At 48.4% G+C, this 13,099-nt stretch overlaps 1 protein-coding gene across 1 annotated transcript in view; it reads right to left on the bottom strand.

The window, feature by feature from the left end:
* Positions 1–13,099, bottom strand: part of LOC142574198 (scoloptoxin SSD14-like) — a 90,482-nt gene that overhangs the window by 39,999 nt on the left and 37,384 nt on the right. The window contains exon 7 of the mRNA XM_075683345.1: positions 2,009–2,283. Coding sequence (XP_075539460.1) covers positions 2,009–2,283 — 275 coding nt within the window. The remainder of the gene's footprint in view (positions 1–2,008; positions 2,284–13,099) is intronic.

Below are 13,099 nucleotides of genomic sequence, written 5' to 3'. Positions count from 1 at the left end.
TATTCACACAATCAATCAGGTGATAGAGAAATGTGCGGAATATAACCAGCCCTTATATATAGCCTTCATTGATTATGAAAAAGCGCTTGATTCAGTTGAAACCTCAGCAGCCATGAAGGCATTATGGAATTAGGGTGTAGATGAGCCATATGTAGAAAATACTGGAAGATATCTATAGCGGCTCCACAGCCACCGTAGTCCTCCACAAAGAAAGCAACATAATCCCAATAAAGAAATGCGTCATACAGGGAGATACGATCTCTCCGATGCTATTCACAGCATGTTTACAGGAGGTCTTCAGAGACCTGGAGTGGGAAGAATTGGGGATAAAAGTTGATGGAGAATACCACAGCAACTTGCGATTCGCTGATGATATTGCCTTGCTTAGTAACTCAGGAGACCAATTGTAATGCATGTTTACTGACCTGGAGAGGCAAAGCAGAAGGGTGGGTCTGAAAATTAATCTGCAGAAAACTAAAGTAATGTTTCACAGTCTCGGAAGAGAACAGCAGTTTACGATAGGTAGCGAGGCACTGGAAGTGGTAAGGGAATACATCTACTTAGGGCAGGTAGTGACCACGGATCCGGATCACGAGACTGACATAACCAGAAGAATAATGGGCTGGGGTGCGTTTGGCAGGCATTCTCAAATCATGAACAGCAGGCTGCCACTATCCCTCAAGAGAAAATTGTATAATAACTGTGTCTTACCAGTACTCACGTATGGGGCAGAAACATGGAGGCTTACGAAAAGGGTTCTGCTTAAATTGAGGACGACGCAACGAGCTGTGAAAAGAAGAATGATAGGTGTAACGTCAAGGGATAAGAGCAGATAGGGTGGGGGTACAAACGCGGGTTAATGACATCTTAGTTGAAATCAAGAAAAAGAAGTGCGCATGGGCAGGACATTTAATGAGGAGGGAAGATAACCGATGGTCATTAAAGGTTACGGACTGGAATCCAAGGGAAGGGAAGCGTAGCAGGGGGCGGCAGAAAGTTAGGTGGGCAAATGACATTGGCGGATGACATCAAGACGTTTGCAGGGACAACATGGCCACAATTAGTACATGACCGGGGTAGTTGGAGATGTATGGGAGAGGCCTTTGCCCTGCAGTGGGTGTAACCAGGCTGATGATGATGATGACGATGAATTCTACGAACGGAGATTGCTCGTGTTGCAAGCTACCTTTAATGCAATGCTTGTCATGACCACGCCCTTGATACGTACCACGTCGCTCTCGCTTGATTCTCTTTCGTGCAGGTAGGCGCATGACACTGCCGTGACTTATATCACTTGAGACGCAAATAAAATGCTCATATTGAAAATAAATGATTTGTATTTTAAGGCCATATCCACACACCGTTACACGGAAGCAGAATGTTGCGCAAGAAGGCGCGTAGTTTATGTCCACGCCTCAGCTACCAATTAGGCTTCGTTGTGTGCACCGTTGTTAAAAAAGCAAGCATGGTACGCGAAGAGTTTAACAACCTGCCAAACGCTGCCTGAATATAACGACATTTAGATGCATCGATCGTTTCACTACGCGTGCCAACTGTTTATTTATCGTAAGTATGCGTTTTGGCAGCTTTATCGGAATTTAGCGCTGTTCTTGTGGCATAAACACATACTTCTTCTCACTGATGATTTCTCGAACCATTTATTTGCAGGTGGGCGCTAGTGCTTATTGCAGACACATATATAATCACGTGGTCGGTGAATTACGTGCCTTTTTACTTTGTTCAGCATTACCGTCGCGACTCACACCAGTTCTGAGTAGATTACTTTTGGGCCAATTGGTGCAGGTTGGTGAATTGTTGAGCAGGAAAAGGACAGGTAGAAACGAACTCAGCTGAATAATACAACATTGTGTAAGTTTGTTTAGTTATTTAGTTCTCAGTTTCACGTATTTGCCCCACAATGATACCTTTTACATCAAAAGTGTCGAATCATGACGCGCCGAAAAATATAAAGCAATGACAGGGATTGTTACTCGCAGGGCGCACAAACCTGTCTGCCTTCCGGCGCCTCTGGGTCTCCCAAATGAGAGCGCCGTGCGAATCCGAACTTGAGAGCCTCCACAGTATAGTGCGCACTGCTGATGTCGTCGGGAAGGCGACCGCCGCGCTGGATCTTGTCTACAATTGACATCACGAAGGCGAGAATAGCGCCAGACGTCGGCGGCGGCGTTGTGAACAGTCTGAGGTGCGCAGACATCCCCATCGACACGGCAGCAGTAGCTTGTACCTTGAACGAGGCGAAGTCCTCCGCGGTCAGTATCCCACCTGGAAGAAAAAAATGAACATGCTTGCTTAATAACGAACAGAAACGAATTCCCTTGGGCATTTAGAGTAAGGGCGTCTGCACGTGCCCTACATTCGAAGCTCTGGCACAAAGTCACTAGGACAAAATATGTGTCGCTTTATTCCACTTCGGAGAAAGATGCGACCATGATTATGTGGTAAGGAACAGCAAGGAATTCTCTCGGGGCTTTTGAGTAAGGGCGCCAGCACGGGCACCAATTCAGAGCTCTGGCACGACGTCGAAGCCGAGGCCAAAGAGGGGTGCTGCCGCCGCCAAGGCGCCGTAAAGGTCCAAAAAACGCGGCATTAGCTCAACCGCCGAAGATGCCCTTTTCCCCGGACACGGCTAAGCCGCCCACGGTTAGACGCGGGACGGTCCAACCCTCGTGTGCTCGGGTGCGTGGTGTCGCAACACACCACGTACCCAATGGACATAACACAAAACTCGCCTCTGCTGCAGCAGAAGCACAGCTCCCTGGAGCGAAAAAGAAAAGAAAAAAACCCAGTATTGGCACCCCGAAAACCAGCATCCTAATATTTAACTATACACATCAAACATGGCGTTCCTTATACAGTGGAACTGCCAAGGACTAATAAATAACTACAGTGACATAAAAGAACAGTTAAACACACTGTCCCCGGTGGCTTCTTGCTTACAGGAGACCAACTTAGGTCCCAAACAAAAAAAACATTTTAAACAAGTACAATGTCTTTCGGTCTGACCGAGAACACGCAAGTAGACTCTCTGGAGGTGTTGCCAATGTAATTAAGACTGGTGTTGCAACCCAAGAAATCAAACTTAAAACCAAATACGAAGCTGTTGCTGTCACTGTCATTCATTTTAGGACGATCACAATATGTAATATATATCTTGAGCCACACTTAACAGTAACACTTAATGATTTAGAAACCCTTTTAGAACAGCTACCAGAGCCGTACCTGCTAGTTGGTGATTTTAACGCCCATTCCGGTTTTTGGGGAAGTGCACACACTGATGCGAAAGGCCGTATTTTAGATTTTATTTTAAGTAATAATGTTTGCCTCCTAAACACCGGCAAAAGTACATACTGCTCTCCGAGCACGGGAAAAATGAGTTCCATAGACTTGTCTTTTAGTTCACCCTCTGTTTTTAGCGATTTTAAATGGGATGTCATCGACACCCCATACGGCAGCGATCACCTGCCTGTATTAATCAGCCTAACCTCTCCACCACAAGTCATCCCAACAAAACCACGACGGTGGAAGTTACACTTAGCCGACTGGGCACTTTTTAAAGAAAGGGCCAGCTTAGATAAAATAGTTTCAGACGATTTAAGCATAGACGAACTGAATGAAGGTATGACCAACTGTATTTTAACCGCTGCACGCCTGGCAATTCCGCAGTCTTCAGGAGTAGTAAAAGAGAATAACAAAATTTGGTACACACAAGAATGCCGAGACGCAAAAAGGAGACAAAACAAAACCTGGGGAATTTTTCGTAGGTACCCAACGCAGCAAAATTTCATCAAGTTCAAAAAGTTCAGAACAAAAGCCCGGAATATTCGCCGTAATCCAGAAAAAACTTCATGGCAAGGTTACGTGTCCTCAATAAATAGCACAATTACATCAAAACAAATGTGGGAGATGGTAAAAAAGATAAATGGCAGCTACTCCCCATTCACGGTTCCATTTCTCTCTGACCCTGGTACACAGACAAATATAGAACAGGCAGATATTCTGGGTGAATATTTTTCTGCGGTCTCCAGTTCATCTAACTATTCAGAATCATTCCTGAAATACAAAAACACAGCTGAAAGACAGACTGCCGACAAGTGGCGGTACAAATGAACCCTATAATAACTTACTTACAGTTCAGGAAATTAATAGAGTACTGTCCGCTGGTAAGCAAACTGCACCTGGCCCAGACGAAATACATTATGATATGTTAGCTCATCTCTCTGAACCGGCTGTGGAAGCACTTTTAAATTTTTTTAACAAAGTTTGGGTATCCGGGAAACTTTCGAAGCCTGGAAGATGGCCATTATTGTTCCTTTATTAAAACCCGGAAAACCTTTGACACTTCCTAGCAGCTATAGGCCCATAGCTCTGACTAGCTGTCTAGCAAAGTCCTTTGAAAGTCTATTGAATATCAGATTAACATTTGTGTTAGAAGACCGGGAGCTCCTAGATGTCCATCAATGCGGTTTTAAAAAGGCTTGCTCTACCACCGACCACCTTGTCCGTCTTGAAAACACCGTTCGTGAAGCATTTATACACAGGCAACACTGTCTATCTGTCTTCTTCGATTTAGAGAGGGCATATGATACAACGTGGAGGTTTGGGATCATTCAGGACCTGGCTGAACTGGGCATCCGCGGCAGGATGTTGAGCTGCCTGAAGGACTTCTTGTCTAACCGTACATTTCATGTCCGCCTTGGCTCAACCCTTTCAAGGAATTTTATCCAGGCAAATGGAGTGCCTCAGGGATGTATTTTGAGCACAACACTCTTCATTGTAAAGATGAATTCTATCAGGAAAATAATGTAGATGTAGATGATCTCCAGATAGCTTGCACATCCTAAAACATATCAACATGCGAACGACAAATGCAGCTAACAATAAACAAACTAGCAACATGGGCAGACAGAAATGGTTTCCGTTTTTCCCCACAGAAATCGGTGGCCATTCTTTTCTCACTTAGACGAGGCATACAAATAGATCCCACCCTACACCTGAACGAAATAGATCTGCCTGTAAAAAATGAACATAAATTTCTAGGTGTAACATTTGACAGGAAGCTCACCTTCCTGTCTCACATAAATGCTTTGAAAAAGAAAGCTTCTCAGTCCCTGAACATACTCAAAGTGCTATCGAGAAAACACTGGGGAGCCGATAGGACTTGTCTCTTACAAATTTACCGTTCTGTAGTACGCTCTACCCTGGATTATGGATGTATACTGTATGGGTCAGCAAGACCATCGTACCTGAAACGGCTAGATCCAGTACATAATTTAGGTTTGCGTCTCTCCACTGGTGCATACAGGACATCACCCATAAACAGTCTCCATGTAGAAACCAATGAACCATCACTTACAGATAGAAGAGCCATGCTGACAAGCTCGTACATTCTAAATATCCGTTCGCTTGCCAAACACCTATGTTACCCCATAGTCACAAGGTGCCCGTCAAGAACACTGTTTAACAACAAACCGCAAACTATTAGGCCACTCCTCCTGCGTTTCGAAGAGATGTGCCAAAACCTCGGCATGCTAGACATATTGCCAAACATTGCCCAAAGGCGAGGTCCACTGCCGCCATGGCACAATTTTCCTGAAATCTGCGATTTCACTCTGACACACTTCCGTAAAAAAGAAATTCCGCAACAACATATAATACAAGAATTCCTCACACTTGAAGAAAAGTACAGAAATTTTGCAGCTTTTTACACAGACGGTTCAAAAACAGATGCTTATGTAGGAAACGCAGCTGTACAGGGCAATTGAAATAAAATAGTGAGACTTCCACAGTGTGCTTCCATCTTCACTGCGGAAAGTTATGCCATCTGTGTAGCCATAGAAAAAGAGTAAATGAGAGACTCGCCAACAGTGTTATTTACACAGACTCACTGAGTGTGCTCATGGCCTTTCATTCTGGAAATGCAATGGCTCCTCTGCTTGGAGACCTCATACACAGCATTACAGCAGCCACAGCTCAAGGACAAAACATCAGGCTCTGCTGGGTACCAAGTCATGTCGGCATAAAAGGCAATGAAAGAGCGGATTTGTGCGCTGCTCAAGCTTACGGTAAGCAAATTAAGAATGTAAATACGGCCTATAGAGATTGCATGAACTTACGTCATAGTAATGCAAGGAAAAAATGGCAGTCCACTTGGAACAGCGAACTAAATAACAAGCTACAAATAATAAAACCAGTTCTAGGTGAATGGAAGTCATGCGTGCACCAGAAGCGTTTGAAGGAAGTCATTATCTGCCGTCTCCATATAGGTCACACACACATTACACACAACTTTCTGCTGAAGAAAGAAGACAAACCAATTTGCACTTGCGGAGATGAACTTAAAGTCAATCACATTTTAATTTCATGTTGTAAACTGGAAAAGCTACGGAAAACGTGCTTTTCCCCGTTTTATAACCAATGCATCCCTTTTCACCCAGCACTGCTCTTGAGCGATAATGCAATTGTGGATACGTCTAGCGTTTTTAGATTTTTAACAGAAGCTGGTTTTCTTAAAAATATGTAAATCATCACGCAGTACTTCACCTCATACACCACAGCCATTTCTCATTCCTGAGAAAAAGGCTCAGCACTTTATTTGATTGGTTAGGAGCCTCGAGATCCTTGCCCTGGCAAGGATGGCCGCTGAGGTTACCCGACCCCCTTTAGAAGTTTTTATCAGTACCCATTGTTACAATCTTTTTCTTACTCCATCATGAGGTAACTCTAACTATTTAAGCACTCAACGCCACCGACGATTATTTACATTTTTATAAAATTACACGTAAAATTCTCCTATACCTCGAGCTTGGCGCATGATGGCCTTAGTTGCCTATGTGCCATAAAACACAACACAACACTCTCCTGTGGCTTGTCTGGCTATTAGGGGCGATGACTTACGGAGTCTCCATTTGTCGGAAGCGCCTCACTTGCGCAGTATGAGAGATAAGGCGGCGCGCTCCTGATAGGTTTGGCTATCGGCGCTCAATAAAAACAGCGTGCCGGAAGCCCTCCTGGACATTTCTCTCAGTACTCTCAAAACGAAGGCAATTTTTTACTCTCAGAATAAGTCTTAGAAGAACAGAAAGCACAGAATCGTTTACAAACGCCACCTCTTTCCCGAGTACGTATAATGAACGCCCACTACGCGCGGTCGCCGCGATAGAGTCACCCGAAACGGATTCTTGCGTGAAAGGTTGGCGCTCGCAGAGAGCGAACTATGTGGGGTATGTTCTTATAGTGTCTATATAGCCAAACCGAATGGAGCATAACAGAATGAAGCATCAATGCAGCGATCGCACGGGTTCGCGGTGACTGACTGCGCGTCTACGTACATGTCCGTGCACTTTCACTTTCGTAGCGTACCGTGAGATTTAGGCCGCTACACATGGCCGAACACAAGCAATCATTCTTGCGTGGACACTGTCAGACCTGTTCAAAAATAATTTCATGATAACAGGGACTTCGACGCCCACCACGGCGTCTTGTGATGTCCTGTCGTGACGATGCAGTCTTTTTTTTCTTCTTCTAAAGTCTTGGACGTTTCCATACAAGTATTTCAGAACTTGCACCGCACTGCATGTTGATCTGTCATTTCAGCGAGCAATTAATTAGCCGCAGCTCCTTTTTCTTAATACAGTACATTTCATTGTTTGGTGCAACACAAGCAGGACCATATGCCATGCCTTTTTAGTGTGGTTTTCACAATTCCCTTACCATTCCAGTGAACTTCTAATACTGTCTCAAGCCGCCTGAGGTGATCGTCAAAATTCCCGGCGAAGACGACGAAGTCATCGAAGTATAAAACACAGGTCTGTCACTTCGTAACACCGTGCCCATCACGCGCTGGAACGTTGCAGGCATCGAGCACAGTGCGAATGACATGACCTTGAACTCATAGGGGCCGTCTGGTGTGATCAATGCGGTTTTCTCGCGATCCCTCTCGTCGACTTCAATTTACCAGCTTAGCCTGTCTTGAGATCCATTGAAGAGAAGTATTTGGCATTGCAGAGGCGATCCAGTGCGTCGTCTATCTGTGGCAGGGGGTATACGTCCTTCTTTGTGATCTTGCTTAGTAGACGATAATCGACACAGAAACTTAGGATTCCGTCATTTTCTTCACCGAGACTACAGGAGATGCCCACGGGCTCCTCAACGGCTGGATAGTGTCGTCGCACAGCATTTCATGGACTTGTTGCGTTCACGTTCTCACGTCAAAATACGGTAAGGGTTCTGGCGAAGTGGTCGCGCGCACTCTTCGGTTCTTACGCGATGCTTTGCAATTATTTGCCCAATCCTCGATGGCGTCGAAAAGCAGCCTTTGCACTGTCGGAGAAGGCTTCTGAGCTGTTGCTGCTTACCCTTGGGGAGGCTTGGATTTAAGTCGAAGTCCGGTCCGAGAACTATGGTCATCGAGGTAGAGGGGTCAGAATCCAAGAGGAGAAAAGCGTTGCTGGTTTCCACAATTTCCTCGATGTATGCGATCGTCGTGCCCTTGTTTATGTGCTTCAACTCCTGGTTGAAAGTTGTGAGTTATACGTTCGCTTTCTCTCTGTGCAGTGGAGCTAGCCCTCTTGTGACCCAAATTTCACGATCGAGCAGTAGACCTTGGCCGCCCTCCATGACGCCTTCTATGTCTGCTAGTGTTTTCCTGCTGACGGAAATTACAATACTGGAGCGTGGCAGGACGCTCACTCGATCTTTGAGCACGCTCAAGGCATGGTGACTGCGAGAGCTCTCCGCCAGTATTGCTTGATCTTCGGAGAGCGCTATCAATTTCAACTTAAGGTCGATGATTGCGCCGTGTTGGTTCAGGAAGTCCGTAAAGAGAATGACTGCTCGTAAACAGTATTGAAGGATAATGAAGGCGGCAAGGTAGACCCGGTCATGAACGGTAATTCTTGCTGTGCGGATACCAGTCAGTGTAATGCGGTATCCTCCAGCGGTCCGAATTGGAGGGCCTTCCCATGCAGTCTTAACTTTTTTCAACTGCGCGCAGATTGGTCTAGTCGTGACGTAGCAGTGGGCTCCTGTGTCCACTAGAGCGGTGGGTGCGTGGGCGTCGAGGAGCACGTCGAGGTCGGTGATTCTTTTTCTTGCGTTGCACTTTCGTCGGTGCGTTGGATAATGGCTGCATCGTATTATTCTGTTGTTGTTCAGTGGCTGCGACGTCGCGTCGTCAGTTGTTTTGGTGGCGTATTCTTTGCTTTTAGACATGACGACGGCGTCTCGTTCGTACGTCGTCGAGATAGTATTTTCGGCATATTCATCTGCGGCGTAGGATTTTCGACAGTTCGACGAATGACAACGGCCCCGCCATCGGTTGCTGCTTTTACTTTTCCGGATGTGGGCTGACAGGCAGGCCCCGGGCTGGGTCATTGTATGGTCGGCGTTGCGGGGACAGGTAGCGGTCATGTGACGGCGACGGTCGTGGACCACTCCACTGAGTAGCGGCGAGGTAGTCAGTGATATCACTTGGCCGTTCACCTTGCTGTGGGCGCGGTGCATTAACGGCGAACCCTCGCAGTCCCAAGTAGCGGTATGGGCATTGGTGGAAGACATAGCCGGCTTCGCCGCAGTGATACCAGAGTGGGTGGTATTCGGGGGCGCGCCAAATGTCCGTCTTCCCCGGACACTTGCGCTGGGCGATGTGCGGGCGGGCTGACGGCAGTGGCAGTGGAAGGCTGAATTCCGGCGTTACGAGGCGCTGGCGCGGTCATGGAGGGAAACCGTGACGGCGTGCGACTTTGGCCTATGTCACCGCTTCCGGCTGGACTTGAGGCGTTGCCAATCGGGGCTACCAGGGTCTGCGACGTTGGGGGTCAGCTTTTGCAGCTCTTCCCTTACGACCGCTCTGATTGTCTCACGCAGGTCGTCAGCGCCTAGCGATTGAACTGCGACGCGGTTTGTTGTAAGTTCACGGCGGTTCTATTGCCTAGTGCGCATGCCAAGCGTTTACTCGATCGCTGTGGTCTCCGAATGAAATTCTGCTGCAGTCTTGGACGGGTTCTGTTTCAATCCGGCGTATAGTTATTTTTTCACACGCGGATCAAGAACCGAACTTTCTTTTCTTCACACATGTCGGGGTCGGCGAAGTGCAAGAAGCCAGTCATCTCCTACGCGAAGATCGCTACGTTCTGATCCGGTAGTTGCGATCTGCTATCTAAGGGAACTTCGGCCCTTTCCTTTCGCATGACACTAGTGAAGGCCTTCACGAAATTCTCACGAAATGGGTCCCATGTCACCAGGGCGGTCTCTCTGTTCTCAAACCAGGTCCGAGCAGCGTCACCCAACAAAAAATAGACAGGGCACAGCTTGTTGTCGCCGCTCCAGTTGGTGAGCGTCGCGGTCATTTCGTATGTCTCTAGCCAAGTTTAAAGGTCTTCAGCCAATGATCCGCGGAAGGTCGGTGGCTCTCGAGGTTGTTGCAGCAGCTTGGGAGATGATGGGGCTGTCACTGCGGTCGTTGACTTGGACTTCATCCTTGTGGTCTTCTCGGGATGAGTTGTCCTTACGTTGGTGTTGTCTTCTGGTTTCTGGCTTGTATCACGGCTTTGCGGGGCGTTTGGTACGTGAACGTACCGAGCACATCCACCAGATCTGACGTAGTAGGGACAGTGAAGAACACAGCGGCAAAACTCTGAGTGAGGAGGAGGAGGAGGAATAAACTTTATTTGTTGAAATGAGCCGACGGTAAAATCGTCCGAGGTGGGCGGCGTCCCTAGTCCAGGATGCCGTGGGCTTGAGCTGATAGCTTGGCCCTGCTCACCAGGCGATGCTGGTCTTCAGGGCTCGAGCTTATCAGTTGGGCCTCCCACTGCTCGACGGTTGGTCCGGTGATGGGCGGTGTCGATGGATTTTGTTGACATTCCCATACCATGTGGTAGAGGGTATTAAGCGTAGAGCAGAAGGCGCATTTGTGAGTATAGGTCGTAGGGTACATTGCGTGTAGCAGGGTGCCGTGCGGGAATGTGCCGGTCTGTAGTTTTCGGAAGATCACCGCCTCTTCTCTTGTCAGCTGGGGATGCGGGGGTGGATAGATCCTTCTACCCAGTCTGTAGTGGCTCAGGATATCGGCGTATCTTTTCGGGACGCTATCTTGTTGGTCTACCGGTGCTCGTGAACCTGGTGGGATAGCCCGGAGAATGTGATCTCGGGCAGCGGCATTAGCCGCTACATTACCCGCCAGGGACTCGTGTCCCGGGGCCCAGACAATGTACAGCTCTGGAAAATTGTCTCGCTTTTCGAGGATGCTCAGGGCTTGTTTGGAAATGCGGCCCTTTTGATAATTTCTACATGCTGTTTGTGAGTCGGTGATGATCGTGATTAGATCTTCCTCTCGCTGGCCCGTAGTGGCCGCCAGGGCTATCGCGGTTTCTTCCGCGCAGTCGATGTCTGGAGTGCTTACCGAGGCCGCTGCTACCTCTTGTCCTTGGCCGTTGATCACGCTGATAGCGTGGGCCGCTCTGTTCTTGTACTTCGCCGCGTCGGTTTATCGGACTTCTCCTTGTTTTGGTCCTTCGTAGGCCTTACGCAGAGCTTTCACTCTCGCTCGCCTCCTTTCTCTGTGGTATTCAGGGTGCATGTTTCTCGGGATGCTGGCCACCATGATCTTCTCCCTCAGGGGTAGAGGAACCCGCTGTTTTCTGGACTCATATTCGACTGGGTAGCCCAGTCTTATTAGCGTGTCCCTACCCGTGCTGGTGAGCTTGAGTCGCTCTATCTGGCTCGTCTTGTGGGCCTCTACTAGTTCCTCCCAAGTATTGTGGATGCCCAGGCTGAGTAGCTTCTCCGTCGACGTCGTCGGTGGAAGCCCCAGTGCCAGCTTGTAGGTCTTTCGTATTAGGGTGTTCAATTTGTCTCTCTCGCTGTTCTTGAGACCCAGGTACGGGGTGCCGTAAGTGACTCTGCTGATTACCAGGGCTTGTATTAATCTGATTGTGTCCTGCTCTTTCAGGCCGTGCTTTTTGTTTGTCACTCTTCGCACCAAGTGCGCGACTTGGGTAACTGTCGCTTGCAGTTTTTTAATGGCGGCGAGACCGGCACCGTCCTTCTGGGGAGTGAGGCCCAGAATACAGAGTGTGTCCACCTTGGGTATGTTGACTCCATTTAGTGTCAACGTTGGGTCAGGTGTCTCCTGTGGAGGCCGCCCTCTTGTCCTCTTTTTGAGGATCAGGAGCTCCGACTTTTCCGGCGCGCATGAAAGACCGCAGCGGTGCAGATAATGCTCGGTCCTGTCGATGGCTTCCTGCAGGGCGTCTTGTTGTTCGCCCGCCGATCCCGTGCACGTCCACATGGTCAGGTCGTCTGCATACATTGCGTGACGGATACCCCTGATGTTCTCCAAGAGGTTCGGCAATCCCCTCATCGCTATATTGAACAGCAACGGGGAGATCACCGACCCCTGGGGGGTTCCTTCCTGCGGTATTTGGAACTTCTCGATCCTGAGATTCCCCAGGCCTATGGTCACCGTTCTACCCGTCAGGAAGTCCCGGACGTAGTTGTATGTCCGCCGTCCGCAGTTGGTATGTTGTAGGCTGTTTAGCACTGCTTCGTGTGAGACGTTGTCGAAGGCTCCCTTCACGTCGAGTGCCAGGATGGCACTCTTGTGGAATGTGCTGAGGCCGTCGATGACTTCTTCTTTCAGCTGAAGTAGAATGTCCTGGGTGGAGAGGTTAGGCCGGAAACCGAACATAGTGTTCGGCAGGTGCCCACCTTCTTCCAGATAGGGCGAGAGACGATTGTGGACCATGTGCTCGAAGAGTTTTCCCGCGCACGACGTGAGAGAGATCGGACGCAGGTTCTGTAGGTTGATGGGCTTGCCGGGTTTCGGGATCATCGTTACGTCCGCGTGCTTCCAGGAAGCCGGTATACTGCCGTTCTCCCAGCTTTCATTGATAAACTTTAGTAAACTCTCCGTTGCCCCGTCGTCCAGGTTACGGAGGGTCTTGTTGTTAATTTTATCCCTGCCGGGCGTCGTGTTTCTTGTGAGATTTCTTAAGGCTGCCACGATCTCCGACTTGGTGAAAGGTTGGTCTAAATCCGGATTGGGTTCCCCCTCGTACTCCGGGGGAATGACCGGCTG

Source organism: Dermacentor variabilis, chromosome 3, assembly GCF_050947875.1.
Source record: "Dermacentor variabilis isolate Ectoservices chromosome 3, ASM5094787v1, whole genome shotgun sequence".
Taxonomy (NCBI): Eukaryota; Metazoa; Arthropoda; class Arachnida; order Ixodida; family Ixodidae; genus Dermacentor; species Dermacentor variabilis.
Note: the sequence above shows the minus strand (reverse complement) of the source record. Positions and strands in the feature narration are given on the sequence as shown.